Source organism: Emys orbicularis, chromosome 19, assembly GCF_028017835.1.
Source record: "Emys orbicularis isolate rEmyOrb1 chromosome 19, rEmyOrb1.hap1, whole genome shotgun sequence".
NCBI lineage: Eukaryota > Metazoa > Chordata > Testudines > Emydidae > Emys > Emys orbicularis.
In genome coordinates, this window is record NC_088701.1 from 7,092,015 (window position 1) to 7,117,207 (window position 25,193).

General features: G+C 54.0%; 1 protein-coding gene across 1 annotated transcript in view; it reads left to right on the forward strand.

Annotated features, from left to right (window-relative positions):
- The window catches only part of HDAC7 (histone deacetylase 7), a 135,689-nt gene that overhangs the window by 79,894 nt on the left and 30,602 nt on the right, over window positions 1–25,193 (forward strand). The window contains exons 2-7 of the mRNA XM_065419364.1: window positions 42–238; window positions 2,625–2,715; window positions 20,991–21,102; window positions 23,587–23,702; window positions 24,021–24,143; window positions 25,073–25,182. Coding sequence (XP_065275436.1) covers window positions 42–238; window positions 2,625–2,715; window positions 20,991–21,102; window positions 23,587–23,702; window positions 24,021–24,143; window positions 25,073–25,182 — 749 coding nt within the window. The remainder of the gene's footprint in view (window positions 1–41; window positions 239–2,624; window positions 2,716–20,990; window positions 21,103–23,586; window positions 23,703–24,020; window positions 24,144–25,072; window positions 25,183–25,193) is intronic.

Below are 25,193 nucleotides of genomic sequence, written 5' to 3' on the forward strand. Positions count from 1 at the left end.
ACCAGGCAGTGACTGAACTCTCCCTGCTTCTTTCTTGCCAGCTGCTGTGAACCTGTGCGTCTCCCTGCGGGTGCCTCAGGCTGTCCCCATGGACCTGCGGATCGGACAGCGCTTCGTCAAGCCCGGCTCCGACACCGCCCTGCTGGCTCTCAAGCAGACCCAGCAGCTGCAGCACCAGCTCTTCTTGGCCAGCCTGCACCAGCAGCAGGTGGAACAGTTCACCCACCAGCACATGCGGGTAGGAACACCCTCACGGGCCTCTGGGGGGGCCACAGGGCCAAGCTCCAGGTTGTGGGGACACATCGCACCAGCAGCCCTTGGGGCGGGTTGGGGAGGCACTTGCCTGCTGCAGACACACGGGGAGCCTGCTCCAGTCAGTCAGCACAGGGGGAGTGGAGCTGGTAGCCACCCCCTGGCTCTGAGCACAGCTGTGTTGGGGAGCAGGAGGCACCCAGACCCCAGAAGGACCAAGCCGTTGTCAGTGATCAGAACTCGAGGGAGCTCAAGGAGCAGCAGTTCTATCTGGCTTCCCAGGCAGTACCAATGGGATGGTGTTCCGGACAGTGGTCTGGGCAGATCCCTGTTTCCCCCGGCCTCTCATCAGACGTCAGCGTTTATTTCTCTTCTCTGAGACAGGAGCGAATCCCAAATGAAATGGAGGGAGTTACAGGGCAAATGCTGGGCTACTTCTGCCAGCCTCTGGGTCTGAGCCACGCTGCCCAGCCCTGGCGGCCTCTGCTCTCGAGCACCCTCCACCCTGCGTGACCCTCTCCCTTCTTACCCCCTTGAGAGCCTTGGATGTCCATTATCCTGGCAGGCGCAGAGGTATCTCCTGTCATTAGCTTTTTGTCCAGCCCTGAATACCGTGGCCCCAACGCCTCTTGTGGTCCAGTTGTGTTCACATGGCTCAGTGCCGGGCCCTTGCAGCATGGCCAGTGGCGGTGAAAAGCAGGAGGTCACCTTCTGGTCTGGCTTTTCGCAGGGATCATGGGAGGCCACGGTTAGCAGTGCTTTTCCCTGTCAAGGCCTGAGAAGTCTACAGTCCATGTCTATATGAACACAGTTCTCCTGGTTACTGGGAACGCAGGGATGGTCCAGCAGTGACCCCTCCCCTGTTTCTGGCAGTGGCCGCACAGCTGCTTGAGAACAAGGGGCAAGGAAACCTGGAATGGGCCCAGGGAAGGGCTGGGGGCTGGATCAGATGGTGCAGAGCCAAGAGTTCTGGCCAGAGCAGAGCCAAGCTGACAAGCCAGATCAGTTCCCCAGGCCATGGCAGAACCTTGACAGCAAAGGTTGCATCACCAGGTCTCTGCTCTGCGCCCTAGCCACGTCCTTGACCACGAAGGTCAGAACCTTCCAGACCCTAAAGTAAATGTGGTGTTGTAGGCAGGATCAGTCCATCCCTGGAGCCCCAGCACTGATCCCTCCATCTGATGCCAGGAAGAAGCCAAAGCCAGTGGCCCTGTTCTCAGAGGTCTCCATTCCAGGCCGGTGGGACAGTCGCCAATTCTGCAGTTCTCACTGCAGTAAAGGGATGGATGTTCCAGGGCTGCCTATGCTGACAGAAAGCCCAAGGGGTGCTCAGCAAGGGATACGGATTCCCCCTGTCTTGGTCTGGAGCCCAGCATGACCCGTAAATCCCACACTTGGGGAAGGGCCTAACCTGGACCCCAACAGTCTCATCAGGGACTCAGTGGCAAATCTGTTTTCACTGCCCAGTCCCTGGGACCCGCCTTTCTCTCCTTCCCGAACGACAGCTCCACTGCACTCTGGCTACCAGTCTTGGCTTTCGTATCACCCCGGCCTGAGAGCAGCCCTAGGACTGGCAGGAGCTCCCCTGCAGGGGAAGGACCCATTGGCTCCATAGTCATGGGACCCTGAAGCACCAGGATGGGCCCCTTTGTCTCTCGCCCTCCCTGTTTCAGGGGACAGGTACCAGACTGCTGGGGCTCCACCCGCCCGAGGGCCTACAATCAAGTGACTCCCGAGAGTCACTCTGGATAGAGCCCACAGGGCAACACTCTCTCTGCAGCCCGGTCACTCCATCATGTCTCCAGACTCAGGGCTGAGGGGCTTGGGCTTTGCAGCTGCACCTCCCAGAGTCACCTCTCCCCTGATGCTGGTGCCCTGCTGAATGGACAGGCTCATGGAGAATGAGCCACTCGGATGCCTGCGCCCAACCTGCTCTGGGTGTCCTAGGTCTAAGGCCCTCTGGGGAGCCCCCTGGTGGACCTTTGGGAGGAGATCTGCTCTCCCCTTGCCTTCCCAGGGCCTTGCCCAGGGTGGAGCTCCTGCCTCTCCTCCCCTCTGGGCCAGGGCGGGGCTCCCCTTTTGTCCCCCCAGGATGCTGGCTGGGGCAGGGCTCCCCCCTCCCCTCCCCACAGGGATCTGGGGCAGGACTCCCCTCCCACCCCTCCCCACAGGGGCCAGACTGAGGCAGGGCTCCCCCCCTCTCCTCCCCACAGGGCCCAGGCCATGGTGGGGCGCCCTCCTACCCCGCAGGGCTCTGGCAGAGGCGGGGCTTCCCTTCCCTTCCTCCAGGACACTGTCCGGGGCAGGATTCCTCCCTCCCTTTCCCCACAGGGTACTGGCTGCCATGCTGATGCTCTCGGTCCCCCCTGCAGGTGAACATGGACTCCCCGCAGCGTGAGGCAGAGGCTGGGCAGCAGGAGCAGGAGCTGCGGCTACTCCTCAATAAGGACAAGAGCAAACGAAGTAAGAGCCCCTCCCTGTGTCCATCTATCTGTCTGTCTGCAATGCAATGGGTGCCATGGCTCTGCCTGGGAGTCTGTGAAGGGGGGAGGGGCGGGGGCTCAGGCCCCCTGCCCGCTAGGTGGGGAGTGGATGGTTCCCACGTGGGTGCTCCCTGCCAGTGCTGGGTCTCTGGGTTCCTGCTGAACACGGCCCTGCCTGCAGCGTGGCACAGTGCTCCTGGTTCAGACCTTCCACATCCCTGCGCAGGATGCTCCTGGCAAGGATGTGCTCTTGCTTTGCTTCTCCACTAAGGGCCTTTGCGAGCTGCAAAGGCCCCGCCTGGTGCCCACCCCCTGCCCTCCTGCCAAGGGCAGCTGCAGAGATTGAATCTGCTACTTAACAGGGCAGGAATCGGTGAATCAGAAAAGCAAAAGGGATCCCCTTGGCTCAGCCTAGGTGAGTGCCCGGCCCCGCCCGCCGCCCCCGCTCTGGGGGCTGCCAGAGCAGGTTGGGCCCCAGCCCGCTCCCGCTCCTCCTTTGCTCTTCAGGTGGCAGCAGCGCACACCAGGGTCACGCCCCGTGCAGAGCCACGGGCACTGAGATGGTCACAGTCAGAATGAACTGGTCAGTGTTTTGGGAGCCATTTCTACCGGAGACCAGCCCACTGGGAGGGGCAGGAATCCACCTCCAAGACTGTGACTCAGGATAGGAGCAATGGTGCCACAGGCAGAGCTTGTGCAAACTTCCTTCCAGCTCTCCGCCATCCCAGCCCTTCTGTCTGCTGAGGGCAGCAGGAAGGACCTGGGACTGAAACAGCCAGTACCAATGGGCAAAGGTCCCAGGACAGAGCCAGTACCAGTGGGGAGGTGGCGCCTCTGGACTTGATGCTGCTGTGAGCACCTTCATACATGAACCCAGTGCCCCATCTAGTGCCCGTCCCAGCACAGAGCTCTCAAAACAGTGAACTTCCTGAGTTACCCATTCAGTGCATCACACCTGCCTGTACTCTAGAAACAGCTCCAAACTGCAGCTCCACCATGACCCTTGTCAGGGTCCCCTGCTGGTCCACCCAGGTCCCCACAACACAGGCTGCAGAGAGCCCACTCTCTGGGAGCCTCAGAGAGCTCATTAGCAGCCATTGTGCCTGATGTCTGGGAGCCCACCATAGCCATCACCCTGGTCACCCATGAGCAACTCCTAACTCAGCTCCCATCCACACAAACTCTCTGGCCTGCATGTGGCAGTGCTCAGCCCTCAGGCTAGAGCCCACGTGCTGTTGTTACTCAGGCTGTTAACCCGCCCACTTTGCAGTGGGAGCCCAGGCTAAACTATTGGAGGGCTGATCGTCCTCTAGTGCTTTCCCTCAAGCCCCCCAGGTGCCCAAAGGACAAACAAGTTCTCCACGTAGAGTGGCTCAGCTCCCTGCAGCATTAAGAACCATGGGCTATGTCCCCAGAAGTCCTTGTGCCACACAATAGTAAATGCAGAGCCAGCGAGGACACAGTTGACTAGACACACTGGAGTGTAGCTTTGCAGTGTCTCAGAACCGAGTGCCGATCGTCTGGGCTAACTCGACAGTGAAGACATCTGCTTGCAGGCTCAGGAGCTGAGCATGATGGGATAGGTGGAAGTGACATCACACCCTCCCAGAGCGTGGGAACTGCTGACACTGTGGAAACATGCAAACGATCAGGTGTGGCTGAGAACCGTGTGATGAATGCTTGGCCACGCGGGAGCTTTGGAAATCAGTTGTGGCTCTTCTAGCCAGCTGGGCTGCCTGCCAGAGCCGTCACTCCACAGAATGCCTTCTGTGCACTTTCATCCACCAGCTTCCTGCTGGGAGGAACCCCCGGCGAGCTCCTGACCTGTGATCTTTGCAGTGAGCTCTCCTTATGCAGCAGGTAGAAGCAGGCAGTGTGCACAGTTCTGGGGCAGTTTGGGGAGGACTGGCACTGACCAGGAATGAGGTCTCAGCTGGTTTGGTATCTGCTTAGTGGGTCAGTGCTGACCCCAGCAGGCATATGTCTGCACTGGAGTTGAAAGGTGTAATTCCTAGCTCAGATAGACAGACATTAAAATAGTAGCGTAGCAGCCACAGCACAGGAGGTGGTACAGGCTAGTCAAGCAACTACAATCTGGATGCGCTTGGGTCCCAGACTTGGGGTAGCTAGCCCCTCCTGCCACTCGAGCCACCATAGCTACACTTCTATGTAGGGACAAAATTAGAAAGGCCAAGGCACAAAATGAAATCATAGAATATCAGGGTTGGAAGGGACCTCAGGAGGTCATCTAGTCCAACCCCCTGCTCAAAGCAGGACCAATCCCCAGAGAGATTTTTGCCCTTGACCCCTAAATGGCCCCTTCCACAATTGAACTCACAACCCTGGGTTTAGTAGGCCAATGCTCAAACCACTGAGCTATCCCTCCCCTCCAAACTAGTTATAGACATAAAGGGTAACAAGAAAACATTCTACAAATACTTTAGAAGCAAGAGGAAGACCAAGGACAGTGTAGGCCCATTACTCAATGTGGGGGGGGAAACAGTAACAGAAAATGTGGAAATGGCAGAGGTGCTTAATGACTTCTTTGTTTCGTTTTTTGCCAAGAAGGTTGGTGGCGATTGGACATCTAACATATTGAATGGCAGTAAAAAGCAGGTAGGATCAGAGGCTAAAATAGGGAAAGAACAAGTTAAAAATTACTTAGACAAGTTAGATGTTTTCAAGTCACCAGGGCCTGATGAAATGCATCCTAGAATATTCAAAGAGCTGAGGAGATATCTGAACCATTGGCGATTATTTTTGAAAAGTCATGGAAGACGGGAGAGATTCCAGAAGATTGGAAAAGGGCAAATATAGTACCAATCTATAAAAAGGGAAATAAGGACAACTTGGGGAATTACAGATCAGTCAGCTTAACTTCTGTACTCGGAAAGATAAAGGAGCAAATAATTAAATAATCAATTTGCAAACATCTAGAAGATAATAAGGTGATAAGTAACAGTTAGTATGGATTTGTCAAGAATAAATCGTGTCAAACCAACCTGATAGCTTTCTTTGACAGGGTAACAAGCCTTGTGGATAGGGGGAAGCGGTAGACGTGGTATACCTTGACTTTAGTAACGCTTTTGATACTGTCTCACATGACCTTCTCATAAACAAACTAGGGAAATGCAACCTAGATGGAGCTACTATAAGGTGGGTGCATAACTGGTTGGAAAATCATTCCCAGAGAGTAGTTATCAGTGATTCACAGTCATGCTGGAAGGGCATAATGAGTGGGGTCCTGCAAGGATCAGTTCTGGGTCCAGTTCTGTTCAATATCTTCATCAATGATTTAGATAATGGCATACAGAGTACAGTTTGCGGACGATACCAAGCTGGGAGGGGTTGCAAGTGCTTTGGAGGATAGGATTAAAATTCAAAATGATCTGGACAAACTGGAGAAATGGTCTGAAATAAACAGGATGAAATTCAATAAGGACAAATGCAAAGTGCTCCACTTAGGAAGGAACAATCAGTTGCACACATACAAACTGGGAAATGACTGCCTAGGAAGGAGTAATGCGGAAAGGGATCTGGGGGTCAGAGTGGACCACAAGCTAAATATGTGCCAAAAGCAAGGCAGTCCCTAGGGTGGTGCGGGGCCCAGGGCAGAAGTGATGTCACTTCCGGGACTGACCACGTCAAGGACGTGTAGGGGAGGCCGGGTGTGGCCCCGCCCACACTCACCCCCCCAGGATCCCGCTTCAGCGTTGCTGCTGGGCTCCAGAGAGCTGGGGTCATGCCGCCTGCCTTTCCGGGGCTGGGGAGGCTGCGGTCGCGTCACTGCGCGCTCACCCTCCCGGCGCTCTCCCTCGGGTGGAAGGGGCAGGGCTGGGAGTAGCCTCCCCAAGGCAGCGGTTCATCCGCTGCCCATGCCATGCCGTCCAATTGTGCTGGCCCACGAGTTCCCCCAAAGCACGGGGCCTGGAGCGGTCGCCCCAATTCGCCATCCCCTAGGGACAGCTGTGGTCAACAGTGTAACACTGTTGCAAAAAAAGCGAACATCATTCTAGGATATATTAGCAGGAGTGTTGTAAGCAAGACACGAGATGTAATTCTTCCGTTCTACTCCACGCTGATTAGGTCTCAGCTGGAGTGTTTGGGTCCAGTTCTGGGTGCCACATTTCCGGAAAGATGTGGACAAATTGGAGAAAGTTCAGAGAAGAGCAACAAAAATGATTAAAGGTCTAAAAACATGACCTATGAGGGAAGATTGAAAAAATTGTGTTTGTTTAGTCTGGAGAAGAGAAGACTGAGAGGGGACATGATAATGGTTTTCAAGTACATAAAAGGTTGCTACAAGGAGGAGGGAGAAGAATTGTTCTTCTTAACCTCTGAGGATAGGACAAGAAGCAATGGGCTTAAATTGCAGCAAGGGAGGTCTAGGTTGGACATTAGGAAAAATGTCCTAACTGTCAGGGTGGTCAAGCACTGGAATAAATTGCCTAGGGAGGCTGTGGAATCTCCATAGTTGGAGATTTTTAAGAGGAGGTTAGACAAACAACAGGGATGGTCTAGATAATGCTTAGTCCTGCCATGAGTGCAGGGGGCTGGACTAGATGACCTCTTGAGGTCCCTTCCAGTCCTGTGATTCTATGATTCTATTTGCAGTGTGCAGGCTTGATTAGAGCTAGTGCCGGTCTGGCTCCTTGAGCTGGGAATTACACCACCAGCTCCAGTGGGACAGCAGCTGCACAGGTTCTGCGAGCTTGGGGGAGAAATGGGACTGCAGTGTCTAGCGTCCTCCAGACTTCCTGCACCGAGTTGACATGTCCCTTGGGCCTGCATGGAGCAGGCAGAGGAGCAGTTGGTGCTGGGAGGGTGCAGAGTACTGACATGGGGGAAATTTGGGACCTTCTGCATCAAGAACGGGGAGCTGGCCTGTGTATCGGGTGGACAGGACCTGGCAGGAGGTTCTTTCCCTGTCCCCATCATTGCAGCGTCTGGGCGCCTTCCAGTCATGCCCTGAATGACATGACTAGCTGCTGCTGTGTGGGGCTTGTTCTCTCTCTGCCCCCTCACCCAGGGGGAAGATTATGAGTGCGGTTGGGCTGTGGGGGGCTGTTTTGATAGGGTTTTTTGTTATTGCTGTTTTTGTTTTTCTAATGTCTGCACTGGTCCCTGTTTACATCAGCAGAGGCAGGTCGGAGCAGTGCTTGGTCTTTGGAGCGTGGGGTGGGGAGGTTTGGGATGCTCCTTGGTTGCCACGGGACTTTGTTCTACAGTCTGGGACTGGTCCTCAAGGAAGCTCTGTCTCCCCCACAGACGAGCTTTTCCCTTGTGGTAGAAAGTTACATTGAGCCTGAGGAATGGAGCTGTCAACCATAGACCTTATCCTGGAGCTTTTGGCTCTTCTACATACCCTGGCCATGGAGCACCTTGAAGATCAGGAATGAGACCTTGAACTTGACTCTCTTTTGTGGGAGGCAAATGTAGGGCATAGACAAAAAGGTGTGATGTGCCCGCGGTATCCTGTGTTGCTCAGGAGCCATGCTCCGGCATTCTCTACTACTTGGAGTTTCCTAAATTCTGATGTCTTCTTGCCCATGTCTGTCACAGTGCTGGAATCCAGACAGGTGGTGACAACTGAGTGTGTAACTGAGGCCAGGTTATCGTCTGCCGGGATGGGACGGAGTCTCCTAGCCAAGTGGAGATGCTAGAAAGCATTCCTTGTGGATGACTTGCTGTACCCAAACAAAAAGTGAACTCTGTTATTCTCCGACACTGCTATACGAGAACTCAGTGTTGGCAAGGAATCCAGGATCCTCAAACCCCAAACCAACTGGGGGGGGGGTGTCTCTTTGACCCAGGAAGACTACACCATGGTTTCAAATTCCTGAAAGCACTTTCCTTTGCCCAACAGCATCACCTGTCTGGCTCAAATTCAGCTTCAGCCAGCTGTTCTTCATGCATGAGCTGATCTCATCTAGGCACTGGGTCATCTGGGTGGTGGTGGTTGTGTGGTCATGTGTGGTGAAGATAGGTAGAGCTGTGTGTCATTAGGTAAGAGGTCCCTATGGAAATTCAATGCAATCTAGGGTTATGGGGATCTATGGGAGACCTCATTAGTATTTCATTCCCTGCAGGTAGCTCTGGCCCTACACCCTAGTTGCCAGGTTCTCCGTTGTTCCAGCTAGCTCCCCTGTCCCCTCCCCTGCCACATTGTTTGCACTGGGTCAGACCCTGCTGCCTCTCGTCCTCTGTGCACAGCCGGAGTGGGCCAGTGGAGATCTGTGAGTGAGATGGGCCTGTGGAATTGTAGAGGCTGACTGTAGTCTGGTGGGTCCGTCCACCAGCTTGGGGAGAAAACAGTCAGCCATGCCCAACTGTTTTAGCTTTCAAGCTCTTTTATTCTTCACAAACACACAAAATATGGAGGAGTAACAAAGGTGATAATCCTGACCTGGACTGATACTGCAGGGTCCGCAGCTGCTCAGTAGATCCAGGTTCATAGCCCTCCTTAGCCTCAGGGAGACTACAGGGCCTACCTGCCCTGTTGCAGCCTTCCACTACTGCTCAGGGAAGCGCTTGTCTCCCCTGGCCCTCTCCCTTACAGGGCGGCTTGTTACTTATATCTTCCAGCTGGGAATCAGAGCCAATCATTAGCTGCTGCTTGTCTGTTATCTGCTAATTCCTAACATCTGCTTTCATTAATTTGGTAGCTCCTGTCTGGAATGTTGCTGAACCCAAGGGTCTGGCCCTCGGGTACCAAGTGGCGTAATCAACGATCACCAAAATAAACCAACACCTGTTTGAACTTGGCTCCAGGGGCCCCACAAGATCTACCCCAATTCTGTCAAAAGGGTTTCTCACCAATGGAGCAGGGACTCAGGGGCCTGTGGGCTGGTTGGATGGCTGCCAGTGGCATTCCAGACAAGATGCACAATCATCTTTGATGTCACAATAAACCCCTGGGGCAATATCCTCTCTGCTCCCAAGTGACTGGACCACAGTACATCATGGGCCAGTTTTAATACCTAGTTCCGGTACAATTTGGGGACCAGGAGTTGGGTTTGGTGGGCTCCAGTTTGTTGGTCCCAGATCACCCTCACCAAGAGCTCCAGTTTTAGTTCAAAATGGGAGTAGTGGGCGTGCTGGCCAGGATCAACCAGCACCCATTTGCTCCAGCCAACTGGCCATAGCGTGGGCTGAAGGCTGGGTCCTCCCTCTGATGGATGAAGTCGGCCCCTTGTCTGAGAGCAGGAGGTTGTCCCTATGGGGGAGGCTGTTCATGTGGCTGTTCCTCAGGGAACTCCAAACTACGCTGCACCCCAGTGACTTTCCCCAATCTCTTTGCGACAGGTTCCTGGGTTAGTCATAGAACCTATCCTTGCAACAAAGCCCGATGCCAACTCTGTCCACATATCTATTCAAGTGACACCATCATAGGACCTAATCACATCAGCCACGCCATCAGGGTCTCGTTCACCTGCACATCTACCAATGTGATATATGCCATCATGTGCCAGCAATGCCCCTCTGCCATGTACATTGGCCAAACCGGACAGTCTCTACGCAAAAGAATAAATGGACACAAATCTGACATCAGGAATCATAACATTCAAAAACCAGTAGGAGAACACTTCAACCTCTATGGTCACTCAGTAACAGACTTAAAGGTGGCAATTTTGCAACAGAAAAGCTTCAAAAACAGACTCCAACGAGAAACTGCTGAACTTGAATTAATATGCAAACTAGATACCATTAACTTAGGTTTGAATAGAGACTTGGAATGGCTGAGTCATTACACAGATTGAATCTATTTCCCCATGTTAAGTATCCTCACACCTCTTGTCAACTGTCTGCAATGGCCCATCTTGATTATCACTACAAACGTTTTTTTTTTCTCCTGCTGATTATAGCTCATCTTAATTAATTAGCCTCTTAGAATTGATATGGCTACTTCCACCTTTTCATGTTCTGTATGTATATATATCTCCTTACTATATGTTCCATTCCATGCATCTGAAGAAGTGGGCTGTAACCCACAAAAGCTTATGGTCAAATAAATTTGTTAGCCACAAGTACTCCTGTTCTTTTTGCGAATACAGACTAACACGGCTGCTACTCTGAAATCTGTCACTTAACTTTCAAACGCCTGAACAGCAAATGTAACTTTTCTTGTCTGCATAGTAAACACTGGCATTTTTATCTGTTTGAATAATCAAAGTGATGCTTTCCCTGCCTTCTTGGTTGCAAAGATTTGAACTGCTTCTGCTTCCTGAAGGTCCACAGTCTGGGCCAGCTCATGCTCTATTGAGATGGTTGCAAGGCCGACCAGCCTCTCCTGTGTCATTGTGGAGTGTAGATGTGTTTTTATTAACTTCAGCTTGGAGAAGCTGCGTTCTCCACTGGCAACTGTTACAAGAAGTGTTAGAAGTATGCGCAGAGCAACAAAAGCATTTGGAAAGAGGGTGGTCATGTTATTTGTGCACTTATATTCCAGAACAGCCTTTGGAGTTGATCCTGCTGAAATGTATCTTGAAAGGGCTTTCAGTTCATCACCTAAATCACTCGCATCAATATCGCGCATGTGTCAACACTGTCTCTAGTGCCCTGCATTGCTGGTGTAGGTCTTCTTCAGGTATAGTGAGGAGTTTGGGAATATCATACAACATCCCAAATATACTGCTGTGTTCTTTGAGCTGCGTGAAACGTTCTTCAACTGACTGTATTGCACAATTTAGCACCTGGTTAAAGAATTCAACTTTGAATTGTTGTTTTGGTCTCTTATGGAATTATTCCGTGCCTCGTAATCAAAATGTCTTCTTCTTCGGTGACTCTTGTATTCTTGAATGTGTGGGAAAATAGCTTCAGTGTTAAGTTCTTCTGCCAATTTCTGTGCACTCTTCAGAAAGTTTTGAAATCCCTCATCTGACCGGTAAGACTGTAGGTATGACTTTGCTTTGTCGAGTTGTTCCATTGCTCCAGATATATCAAGGTCAACCCCTTGGAGTCTCTTGCTTACAACATTTATTTCAAACAGTATGTCATGCCACAACACTAAGCCACACAGAAATTTGAAGTTATGTATATTTCTGGTGATTCCATTTCCCCCTGCCCCTGTTCTCCCATAAACAGTTCCTGTCATAGCATTATCCTCCATAATGGCAACTATGACATCATCTATCTTCCCAATTTGGTGTTTGATAGGCTTTATCGCCTCCACTCAACTTTCCCATCGTGTGGCACTCAGTGGTTTCAGTGTCAGAGAGGATGTTCCCAGATGTTGCTTCAAAATTTGCCATCGATGAGTTGATGCAGAGAAAAATACAGAGATGCTTTGAATTATATTAAAAAATTCAGTAGCCTCACTAGAAGCTGATGCTGCATCACTGACCACCGAGTTCAATGAATGAGAACTGCATGGGACAAAAAAAGCTCAAGGGTTTAACTCTCAGATCCGTGTCTGCACTCCTCTGTTCTTTCTTCTCTTGTTGGCAGGCACAATTATCGTAGCCCTGACCTCTCATGTCAGCTATCGCAATTCCCGTGTCTTCCAGCTTTTTAAGAAGCACATTTGTCATACCAGCTCCTGTAGTATCATCAGTGTCAATAAATTCTAGAAAATGCTCTCTGACAGTTACCATTGCAGGGACATTTTCACTAGGTTCTGTTGTTGTTACAAAACACACCATTAAAGTCATTTGTTCTGTATGGCTGATGTCAGGTGTGCAGTCCAGAATAACAGAGTAATATCTTGCTGACTTCAGATCTGCCACAATCTTCTGTTTGACTTTTGTTGCCAGTAACTGTATGATCTCATTTTGAATTGTTTTTCCAAGGTAGTGGTGTGTGTACATTTCTTGGCTGTTTTCAGAGTAGCAGCCGTGTTAGTCTGTATCCGCAAAAAGAACAGGAGTACTTGTGGCACCTTAGAGACTAACAAATTTATTAGAGCATAAGCTTTCGTGGGCTACAACCCACTTCTTCGGATGCATATTTCTTGGCTGGTGACTTTTCTTAGATGCTCCTGGAGTATAGCATCAAACTCAGCCATCAGCTCCACAATTTTAAGGAAGTTTCCATTGTTTGGCACATACAGCTGATTTGAAGTGCCCCCCAGTGCTAGGTTTTGGGTAGCAAGCATTCTCATAATGGCAATGAGCCTTTTCAGAACATTTTGCCAGTAAAGAGACTCTGATGCAATCTTCTCTTGATGCTGATCATCTGTGGTGGCCTTTAACCTTAGTCTCATCTCAAGCTCTTTCCACCTATGGAATGCTCTCTAGTGATTTGCTGCCTTCTCATGGCATGCCAGATTTCTAGCCAGATTTTTCCAGTCCTTTGTTCCTGTGGAACCCAGTGTGGCTGGAACATTAGACTGGAAGAGTTTGCAACAAAAACAGTATGCAGCATTCTGGGTTTTTGAGTACATAAGCCATGGCCTCTCCACTTTGTCACCATTGGGGATTTCACGCCAGTAATGTGTTGGATGGAAACTTCTATTTTCATTGTCTTTGGGGAACATGAAGTTTTTCACTTGCTGTGGCCCATGCAGTACAAGGAAGTAAGAGGGGAGGACTCCTGTCTCATACTGAGAAAGAGGGATGATCGATGAGTTATCTTAAGTGCCTATACACAAATGCAAGAAGCCTGGGAAACAAGCAGGGAGAACTGGAAATCCTGGCACAGTCAGGGAACTATGATGCGATTGGAATAACAGAGACTTGGTGGGATAACTCACATGACTGGAGTACTGTCATGGATGGATATAAACTGTTCAGGAAGGACAGGCAGGGCAGAAAAGGTGGGGGAGTTGCGTTGTATGTAAGAGAGGAGTATGACTGCTCAGAGCTCCGGTATGAAACTGCAGAAAAACCTGAGAGTCTCTGGATAAAGTTGAGAAGTGTGAGAAACAAGGGTGATGTTGTGGTCGGAGTCTGCTATAAACCACCAGACCAGGGGGATGAGGTGGACGAGGCTTTCTTCCAGCAACTAACAGAAGTTGCTAGATCGCAGGCCCTGGTTCTCATGGGAGACTTTAATCACCCTGATATCTGCTGGGAGAGCAATACAGCGGTGCACAGACAATCCAGGAAGTTTTTGGAAAGTGTAGGGGACAATTTCCTGGTGCAAGTGCTGGAGGAACCAACTAGGGGCAGAGCTTTTCTTGACCTGCTGCTCATAAACAGGGAAGAATTAGTAGGGAAAGCAAAAGTGGATGGGAAACTGGGAGGCAGTGACCATGAGATGGTCGAGTTCAGGATCCTGACACAAGAAAGAAAGAAGAGCAGCAGAATACGGACCCTGGACTTCAGAAAAGCAGACTTTGACTCCCTCAGGGAACAGATGGGCAGGATCTCCTGGGAGAATAACATGAAGGGCAAAGAGGTCCAGGAGAGCTGGCTGTATTTTAAAGAATCCTTATTGCGGTTGCAGGAACAAACCATCCCGATGTGTAGAAAGAATAGTAAATATGGCAGGCGACCAGCTTAGCTTAACAGTGAAATCCTTGCTGAGCTTAAATGCAAAAAAGAAGCGTACAAGAAGTGGAAGATTGGACAAATGACCCGGGAGGAATATAAAAATATCGCTCAGGCATGCAAGAGTGAAATCAGGAAGGCCAAATCACACTTGGAGTTGCAGCTAGCAAGATATGTTAAAAGTAACAAGAAGGGTTTCTTCAGGTATGTTAGCAACAAGAAGAAAGTCAAGGAAAGTGTGGGCCCCTTACTGAATGGGGGAGGCAACCTAGTGACAGAGGATGTGGAAAAAGCTAATGTACTCAATGCTTTTTTTGCCTCTGTCTTCACAAACAAGGTCAGCTCCCAGACTGCTGCACTGGGCAGCACAGTATGGGGAGGAGGTGACCAGCCCTCTGTGGAGAAAGAAGTGGTTCAGGACTATTTAGAAAAACTGGATGAGCACAAATCCATGGGGCCGGATGCGCTGCATCCGAGGGTGCTAAAGGAGTTGGCGGATGTGATTGCAGAGCCATTGGCCATTATCTTTGAAAACTCATGGCGATCGGGGGAGGTCCCGAATGACTGAAAAAAGGCTAATGTAATTCCCATCTTTAAAAAAGGGAAGGAGGAGGATCCGGGGAACTACAGGCCAGTCAGCCTCACCTCAGTCCCTGGAAAAATCATGGAGCAGGTCCTCAAGGAATCAATTATGAAACACTTAGAGGAGAGGAAAGTGATCAGGAACAGTCAGCATGGATTCACCAAGGGGAAGTCGTGCCTCACTAACTTAATTGCCTTCTATGATGAGATAACTGGCTCTGTGGATGAGGGGAAAGCAGTGGATGTGTTATTCCTTGACTTTAGCAAAGCTTTTGATACAGTCTCCCACAGTATTCTTGCCGCCAAGTTAAAGAAGTATGGGCTGGATGAATGGACTGTAAGGTGGATAGAAAGCTGGCTAGATCATCAGGCTCAACGGGTAGTGATCAATGGCTCCATGTCTAGTTGGCAGCCGGTTTCAAGCGGAGTGCCCCAAGGGTTGGTCCTGGGGCCGGTTTTGTTTAATATCTTTATTAATGATCTGGAGGATGGTGTGGACTGCACTCTCAGCAAGTTTGCAGATGACACTAAACTGGGAGGCGTGGTAGATACACTGGAGGGTAGGGATCGGATACAGAGGGACCTAGACAAATTAGAGGATTGGGCCAAAAAAAACCTGATGCAGTTCAACAAGGACAAGTGCAGAGTCCTGCACTTAGGACGGAAGAATCCTATGCACTGCTACAGACTAGGGACCGAATGGCTAGGTAGCAGTTCTGCAGAAAAGGACCTAGGGGTCACAGTGAATGAGAAGCTGGATATGAGTCAACAGTGTGCTCTTGTTGCCAAGAAGGCTAACGGCATTTTGGGCTGTATAAGTAGGGGCATTGCCAGCAGATCGAGGGACGTGATCGTTCCCCTTTATTCGACATTGGTGAGGCCTCATCTGGTGTACTGTGTCCAGTTTTGGGCCCCACACTACAAGAAGGATGTGGAAAAATTGGAAAGAGTCCAGCGGAGGGCAACAAAAATGATTAGGGGTCTGGAGCACATGACTTATGAGGAGAGGCTGAGGGAACTGGGATTGTTTAGTCTCCAGAAGAGAAGAATGAGGGGGGATTTGATAGCTGCTTTCAACTATCTGAAGGGGGGTTCCAAAGAGGTTGGAGCTCGGCTGTTCTCAGTGGTGGCAGATGACAGAACAAGGAGCAATGGTCTCAAGTTGCAATGGGGGAGGTCTAGGTTGGATATTAGGAAACACTATTTCACTAGGAGGGCGGTGAAGCACTGGAATGGGTTACCTAGGGAGGTGGTGGAATCTCCTTCCTTGGAGGTTTTTAAGGCCCGGCTTGACAAAGCCCTGGCTGGGATGATTTAGTTGGGAATTGGTCCTGCTTGGAGCAGGGGGTTGGACTAGATGACCTCCTGAGGTCCCTTCCAACTCTGATACTCTATGATAAGTCCCTCAGGCTACTGCTCAAGTGGGTCCGCGGTCCTGGATCATCTAGACTTAAGGAATTAAACTCAGCAGCAGCTGTTTCTTGTACCTCCACCACACTCTTCTCTGATCTACACTTTTCTTCGGGAATGTGCATGACTACATCCATTTGAGATGGAGATATGGATGCTGCAGTAGCTGCCAGGTCACCTGCACTCTGACTAACTGGAAGATCAGGCATCTCCTCACCACTCACATCCTCACTGGGGCCGGAAGGCTCACCGTGAACATTTGTGTCTATGTATCTCAGGAGAGCTCCTTCCTGCTTAGATAGAAAAGCTTCCTTTGCTTCCTTTCTTTTTCTGAATGCTGCCCCAAAAGGGCGTTTTCTTCTTTCACTCATGACTGCTGTTCTGTGCCTGCTGTAGTGGCTCTCAACACTCAGTTGAAGGGGACAAATAAGCAGGCTGGTAGCAGGGCCTGAGTGAGGGAAGATATCAGTGTCTTAAGGGCCTAACTGGCTCCTACTACTTCAGTTGACTGCCTGTTCTCCTCAAGTGGGTTCAGGGAAGCAGCAGGAAACAGGAAGCTCCCTGAGAAGCTGGTGTTAATCAGTCCAGGCTTCTGGGGGTGCTAGAGAGGTACATAAGAGGCTCCTCCTCCTCTCTCTCCCTGCAGCTCCTGCTGCTTTCTGTTCTTCCCTCTCACCTTTTCTCCTGCCTGCCTGTTATGTCTCTTGTGCTCTCCTTCCTCCAGCACAGCACTCCACCATCTCTGTGCATCTAGAGCAGAGAGAATACATATGCACCAGCAGCAGACACAATTTTCTACACTCTGGGTCCTATTGGTGCCCCCCCACAGTCTGGCACCTGAGGCGGCCGCCTCAGTTCGCCTCATGGTAAGGCCAGCCCTGATCGCTACTCAGTGCAGATTATACGGTCATAGCGAAAGCCCTCTTGCTATGGCTGAAGTCCGTGCTGGCGTATGTGATCCTCCCCGACCAGACCTATGCTGTCCCAGGCTGGAGTTTATTTGATAATCTATATCTAGTCTGGGACCTTTTCTGTCTGGCATGTAGGGATGTTTGTCTCTCAACTTCCTGTCCCTCGACCAGGAGAAGGCATTTGACAGGGTGGACCTCGAGTCTCTCATGGGAACTGTGTGAGCAATCAGCTTCAGTCCCCAATTTGTGAGGTTCCTTCAGGTGCTGCACACCTCTGCAGAGTGTATAGTCAAGCTCAACTGGGCCTTGACCAAACCAGTCATCTTTGGTCTGGGAGTGTGTCAGGGCTGCTCTTTGTCTGGCCAATTATATGCCATTGTCGTCAAGGCCTTCCTTTGCAAGCAATTGATGGGGCTGGTGCTCCGCAACCCGGCTTGGAGGGTGGTCCTGTCAGCGTATACCAACAATGTGCAACTTCTGGCCCAGGATCTGGAAGACATGGTGGGGGTGGAGGCTTGCCAAACCATCTATTCAGTGGCCTCCTCTGCCTGGGTCAGCTGGATCAAGAGCTCTGGCCTGATGGTCCGCAATGGGTGTCATGTAAGCTCCCTCCCACCAGCACTTCATACCATCCAGTGGGGCACAGGTCTGCTACTCTGTCTGGGCTTCTATTGGCCACCGATCCCTCCCTACTAGAAAATAGGACTGACTTGGGGTCCAGGGTGTCTGATGGGTTGTGGGCATGGATGGGGCTTCTCTGGTGCCTTTCCCTTCAGGGAAGGTCACTGGTTCTTAACAAACTAGCTCTGGCACTGGTTTAATAGTCTGAGCCCACTCTTGTGTACCCTGGCCAACCTCCAGGGGAAGGTCCTGGAGTTCTTCTGGCTGCAAAAGCACTGAGTCTCTGCAGTAGTGCTGAGCCTCCCTCTGGAAGAGGGAGGGCAGGGCCTGATATGCATTCACATACACTTTCCATCTCCAGGCCCTGCAGAGGCTCCTTTATAATGCTTGTAGTCTGGCCTGGAGCCAGCTAAGGCACACCTTCCTCCACCACCTCTGAGGGCTCCGACATGACTGGCAACTCTTTTATCTGTATCCGAGAAGTCTCCCTTGAGACCTTTCTGAGCTGCCGATATTTTACCAGGATGGTCTCAGGACCTGGAGGTTGGTCTCCACAGCCAGGTCTGTTACGGCCACTGAGGGTGTGAACCTCCTAGATGAACCCCTGTTCCACGCCCACGTCTTGTGACACACACGGTGGAGGTCCTTTCAGTGCACTGGAGGTTGGTCCTGGCTGGTGTTACCAGAGACCGAGACCTCCTGGACCATGGTTGGTGGGATTGGGTGTACCCTGGTACACTTGCTCAGTGAATGGGGTTGCCCACCCTGCATGTCCCCTGCCATGAGCTCCAGGAGGTAAAGGCTGCCCTGCCCCCTGCCTCTATAGCTTTCCTCGAGCAAGTCCTGCAGCAGCGTGTTCCTTGCCTGCCCGTTTGCCTGGCCTTCTGGAGCTTGAGGTCGGGCCCTGGCCCTGCGAGCCCCCCTGGCTGCTTCAAACTGCCCATATGAGCTGACTTAGTAGGATCCAGCCAGTCTGTTTCTGAGCCACATCACGGGAACAGCTTGTGCCCCACATTGTTCATTACCTCACCCTTGTGTCCTGCCCCAATACAAAATGGTGGGATCTGCTGCCAGCTCTGGAGGGCAAGGAGCCCCGGTGGGCCAGCCTGTATTCCACCTTCGTGCCACAATCTGCTGGGGATATAAGTTAATGGGTGCCTCACGGGGCTGTGAGCACAGGAGCGTTATGTGGTTTTCGGACTCCCCTGACACTTGTTCTTCTTGTGGCGAGAGGGAGACCCCGGCGCGTGCATATTTACAGTGCACCAGGCCACAGCCCCTTTTCTGCCCCCCTCCAGAACCTCTTGCTGAGGTTCTGCCTGCACTTTTCCTTGCACTCCTTATCCACGGCCCCACACGGTTGTAGGACCACCTCATCAGCCTCCTCCCGGCGTTGGCCATATTGGCCATATATCAGTCAAGGAGGAGGGGGTTGGACGGGCGCTGCAACTGAGACTGTGGGGCTCAATTTTGTGCACTTGTCCATTCATGACTCTGGGCAGAGTGCCTCTGGGTGGCATTCTTGGACTCTTTGGAGGAGCAGTGGGTTCTGTCCAGCATTCTCTGCTTGGTGTCCCCCTCTGGGATCCCAATTGTAAACCTGTGACCCTCTCTCCCATTCCTCTTTTTTCATTTGTTGTGTCCTAGAATCCGTTGATCCCTGTGTTTTTTCTGATCATTCCCCTCTGAAGAGGCGGAGGCCCTTTTGATTAACTAGAGGGCTCCATCATGTACATGGGAACCACATAGGCCATTACAGGCCTGAGTCCTTACTTCTGTCTCCCAGCTGGGAATCAGAGCCAGTCATTAGCCGCTTCTTGGCTGGATCTGCTGATTCCCAACACCTGCCTGCTGGGCTTCTCCTTAGGGCAGGGCTTGCTGCTCTGTGGTGCTGCAGGCCCTTAAAGGGACAGACCCCCCTGCTTAGCTGACATTGCCGCTTGCCAGGCTGGACTCCCAGTGCTTTGCAAAGGTACACATTCTCTGGGCTCCTGCACTAAAGGAACTGGACCAAAGCTGGACTGGGGCAGCCAGTGGAGAGGAGAAAGTGGTGCGGGATGTGCAAGGAGCGAGGCAGCAGCACTGTGGCCTTGAGAAGCGAGTTGCCACTGTCGAAGCAAGAGGAGTGCATTTCAAGCGTGGCCCTGTGGCCAGCACAGTGTGCCAAGGGAAGGGCAGTGGATTACAGGCTAAGCTGGGGTCCAGGACAACACGGAAAAGGTGAAGTTAGGGTTGAGAGTTTGGTGCCTCACAGGATCAGGCCTTGTGATTCTGTGTGCCAGCCACTTGCTATAGAGCTGGGAGCCTGCAGTGGAGACTAGAGCCCGCCTTCTGACTGGCTGCGTCCAAGGAAGTGATCCTGGCCAAACTCTGCTCTCAGGCCGGGATCTGGCTTTGAAAGACTTTTCTCATGGGACCGTGTGTGAGTGTGTGAGTGTGTGTGTGTGTGTGTGTTTGTGTGCTCGCTTGGCAGAATGAGGGCCCGATCTGGGTACTCTGTGTGTGTGTGTGTGTGTGTGTGTGTGTGTGTGTGTGTGCTCGCTTGGCAGAATGAGGGCCCGATCTGGGTAGTGTGTGTGTGTGTGTGTGTGTGTGTGTGTGTGTGTGTGTGTGCGCTCGCTTGGCAGAATGAGGGCCCGATCTGGGTACTCTGTGTGTGTGTGTGTGTGTGTGTGTGTGTGTGCTCGCTTGGCAGAATGAGGGCCCGATCTGGGTACTCTGTGTGTGTGTGTGTGTGTGTGTGTGTGTGCACGTGCCCATGCCCAGCACTGTGAGGCCCCCGATCTCAGATATTGTTGCATGCATGCGCAGCACCTAGCACAAAAAGGCCCTAATCTCAGTCACTCTGTGGCAAGGCAGCTCCTGGCATAGTGGGGCCTCTAGGCAAAGCACTAATGCAGTAATAATAGAAATCAGGAAGAAGACTATGAAGCCTCAGGGGCCTTTCTCAGAGGAAGCGATGAGACCTGGGGACTATGTAGCACAGGGGTGGCACAAGGTTTCACAACTGGCTGCCCGAGGGGGCCGTACAGAGCAGTAGGGGCTGATGGAGGTGGGGGATTGACTGAGAAACTAATAGCATCTGAGCAAGGCTTGGCAGGGATGTGCTAGCGGGGCCCAGCTCTTAGGCCTGTGGCCAAGTCACTGTGCCATGGGCATTGGCCACTCAGGTATGTGCTACCTGCCTGCAGGTGCCCCAGGGCAGGAAGTCAGTGGGGAGGCCGCCCATGTCGTACTGGGAGCCCTGTAGGAGGCTCGTGTTGGTTCCCAACCCAGGATGCTCATTCCCCTTCTCCCTGCAGGTGCTGTGGCGAGCACGGTGGTGAAACAGAAGCTGGCCGAGGTAATCCTGAAGAAACAACAGGCAGCTTTGGAAAGGACCAGCAACCCCAGTGGCCCCCCCATGCCCTACAGGTGAGATAGAGACACCTGAGCATCCCCAACCCCCCCCTGCCATACAGGTGAGATAGAGACACCTGCGCATCCCCAAACACCCCCCCCCCATGCTGTACAGGTGAGATAGAGACACCAGAGCTTCTCTCTCTCCCTCCCCCCCCCCCCCACCGCCATATGGATGAGAGAGACACCTGCGCATCCCCAAGACAGGCCACCAGGCCATACAGGTGAGATAGAGATACCGGGCTCTCAGTGGAGAGAGCCTGTCTCCTGATGGGAAGGCCTGCATCTGTCTGTGAGGCAGGGGCTCTCACAGCATCTGTGTCTGTGGAGCACAGCAGTGGGTGCAGTGATCCTGCGGGGGACGCTCTGTTCACCTAGGCTCCTTAGGACTCCGCAGCTCTGGCAGCCCCTCTGAGCTGGAGTTTTCTGTGGTTTGCAGCAACCAGGGAGCTCCCTCTAGTGTCCAGACCAGGTTTTATCTGCTCGACCTGGCAGGCACCCACTGCTCACACCTCGACAGGCCATCTCTGGAACTGTAGCTAGAGCCCTGCAAATCTGCGGATAGCCGCTTTAGATCCCCGGGCCATTTTTGCGGATCACGGCTCGGATGTGGATCCAAATGTTGTATCTGTGCAGGGCTCTAACTGTAGCATCTCTGGAGTGTCCGGGCCTTGGATGCGCACTGTGGGTGGAGGCACTTCCCATACAGACTGGGGGGGGGAAACTTGGGACAGAGTGATGCACATGTGCACCTTTCCTGGGGGGACAGGCCAGGCTGGGGCAAACCCAGTACTACAGGTGGGGGGCTGCGCTGGACCAAGGGAATCTGGGCCAAGGGTGTCCCAGGTTCAGGGGCAGGAGCTGCGCTGGGATGAGGGTGTCTGGGGGCTGTCCCAGCACCAGAGGCAGGGGCTGCGCTGGGATGAGGGTGTCTGGGGGCTGTCCCAGCACCGGGGCGGGGGCTGCGCTGGGATGAGGGTGTCTGGGGGCTGTCCCAGCACCAGGGGCAGAGGCTGCGCTGGACCGAGGGTGTCTGGGGGCTGTCCCAGCACCAGGGGCAGAGGCTGCGCTGGGATGAGGGTGTCTGGGGGCTGTCTCAGCACCGGGGTGGGGGCTGCGCTGGGATGAGGGTGTCTGGGGGCTGTCCCAGCACCGGGGTGGGGGCTGCGCTGGGATGAGGGTGTCTGGGGGCTGTCCCAGCACCAGAGGCGGGGGCTGCGCTGGGATGAGGGTGTCTGGGGGCTGTCCCAGCACCAGGGGCGGGGGCTGCGCTGGGATGAGGGTGTCTGGGGGCTGTCCCAGCACCAGGGGCGGGGGCTGCGCTGGGATGAGGGTGTCTGGGGGCTGTCCCAGCACCGGGGTGGGGGCTGCGCTGGACCGAGGGTGTCTGGGGGCTGTCCCAGCACCGGGGTGGGGGCTGCGCTGGGATGAGGGTGTCTGGGGGCTGTCCCAGCACCAGAGGCGGGGGCTGCGCTGGGATGAGGGTGTCTGGGGGCTGTCCCAGCACCAGGGGCGGGGGCTGCGCTGGGATGAGGGTGTCTGGGGGCTGTCCCAGCACCAGGGGCGGGGGCTGCGCTGGGATGAGGGTGTCTGGGGGCTGTCCCAGCACCAGGGGCGGGGGCTGCGCTGGGATGAGGGTGTCTGGGGGGCTGTCCCAGCACCGGGGTGGGGGCTGCGCTGGGATGAGGGTGTCTGGGGGCTGTCCCAGCACCGGGGTGGGGGCTGCGCTGGGATGAGGGTGTCTGGGGGCTGTCCCAGCACCAGAGGCAGGGGCTGCGCTGGGATGAGGGTGTCTGGGGGCTGTCCCAGCACCAGGGGCGGGGGCTGCGCTGGGATGAGGGTGTCTGGGGGCTATCCCAGCACCAGGGGCAGAGGCTGCGCTGGACCGAGGGTGTCTGGGGGCTGTCCCAGCACCAGGGGCGGGGGCTGCGCTGGGATGAGGGTGTCTGGGGGCTGTCCCAGCACCGGGGTGGGGGCTGCGCTGGGATGAGGGTGTCTGGGGGCTGTCCCAGCACCAGAGGCGGGGGCTGCGCTGGGATGAGGGTGTCTGGGGGCTGTCCCAGCACCGGGGCGGGGGCTGCGCTGGGATGAGGGTGTGTGGGGGCTGTCCCAGCACCAGGGGCAGGGTCTGCACTGGACCGAGGGTGTCTGGGGGCTGTCCCAGCACCAGGGGCGGAGGCTGCGCTGGGATGAGGGTGTCTGGGGGCTGTCCCAGCACCGGGGTGGGGGCTGCGCTGGGATGAGGGTGTCTGGGGGCTGTCCCAGCACCAGGGGCGGGGGCTGCGCTGGGATGAGGGTGTCTGAGGGCTGTCCCAGCACCAGGGGCAGGGATGCCCTTTATTGAGCTGGTAGGAGTTTGCCAAGAAGCTGGGGGCAAACTCTGTGGCATGGTGGGGCCAGGCTGCACCAGGCTTTTCCAGGGGAATGCCAGTGCTGCAGGGCTGAGAAGAATCCTGGAGCCAAGGGCTGGTCTCTAACCGTGCTGCTACTTCCCTGCAGATCGCTGGAGCCCCTGGATACTGAAGGCCCTGCCCCTCCTGTGCTCAGCCCCTTCCTGCCACAAGTCCCCAGCAGTTCCATAGACCCTCCGGAGCACTTTCCTCTGCGGAAAACAGGTACGGCCATGCCCATGCTGGCTTCGTGCCCATGGGTGCAGGTGTGACAGCAGGGTGGACTCAGCCACCTTCCCAGCCTGACTTCCTCCTGGCCTTCGCTTCCACACACACTTAGGGCCTGTGTCCTGGCAGGGAGGTGAGACTGGCACTGGCTAGGGAGTGGGAGGGGGTTGGGCTGGCGCACAGGTGTGCAGGTCTGAAGGTGACTTTGCGACAGCCCCAAGGGTCATGCCTGAGCCCAAGAGGCCAGTGTGGCAGCACCTGTATCAATGCCATAGTGCAGGGAGACCACTAACGAACAGCTTTGTCTGCCCGCAGCATCTGAGCCCAACCTGAAGGTGCGGTACAAGCCCAAGAAGTCGGTGGACCGGCGTAAGAACCCACTGACCCGCAAGGAGAGTGCACCCCCTTCCCTGAAGAGGAGGCCAGCAGAGGCCATTGGTGAGTCTCTTGGGGCGACAGCAGGAACTTGGGGCTCCAGGGAGAGCAGCTGCTGCACACTAGGGCCCCGCATAAACCCTGCACCCGAGGCTCCGTGCAGGGGGTCACACATGCCAATGGAGCTGCAGGGGCGCTCAGTGCACAGGGTTGGTGCTGTCCCGTGGCAGCAATGCTCTTTAAGGGAGCCTCGTGCCAGGTGTGAGGTGCTAACAGCCAGGCAGGGCCAGGTCCAGCCAGTGCGGAGGGCAATGCTGGAGCTGCGCTGGGCTGTTTCTCTGACCTGGCAGAGACTTGAGGGGTTAATGGGCCCAAAGCAGTCCCAGCAAACGATGCCAACCCAGGCCCCTGGCCATGGCTGCTCGACCCCTGCTGGGAGCAGCAGGACATACCCATGTGTGGCGCTGGACCTGGGGACGGGCGCTCTTCCCACTAGCACAGCTGGGCAGATGGTGGCAAACTCCCGGGACTGCCCCAAGATGGCGCACTCTGCCCTGTCTCAGGGCTGGGTGCAGAACCAGGGACAGTCCCTGCAGCGATGCCTGGTGCACTGCCAGGAGTATGTGCTCTCAGGGCATGAGCTGTCCTTGCCTGCCTACCTGGGCTCAGGCAGCTGCTCAGGGAGAGTGCTACGGCCACATGGAATCGAGTGTCACCCGGCTGGCGAGGGCAGGGCAGGGCAAGGGCACTGTGCAGGAGCCAGGAGGTCAGCAGCGGGCTGGTGTCGCTGGGAGGGGTGAAGTAGCCATGAGGGGAAGCAGCACATGTGAGGGGACTAGGCTGTGTCCCTGTGAAAGGAAGCTGGGGTACCTGATGAGAGGGAGGGTACAGAGAAAACAATGGGCATGCAGCGGTGAAGGTGCCCGGCCCCCTTGTGCCCTTGGGTCCCTTCATCCTGCCACTCTCCTGTCTGACTTCTCTTCCCTGTGCAGACTCATCCCCCAGCAGTAGCAGCACCCCTGTGTCTGGCTGCAGCTCCCCCAACGACAGCCTCCCAGCGGAACATGGAGTCCCCCCCTCCGGGCCCAGCATGGCCCACGAGGTACGGAGCTT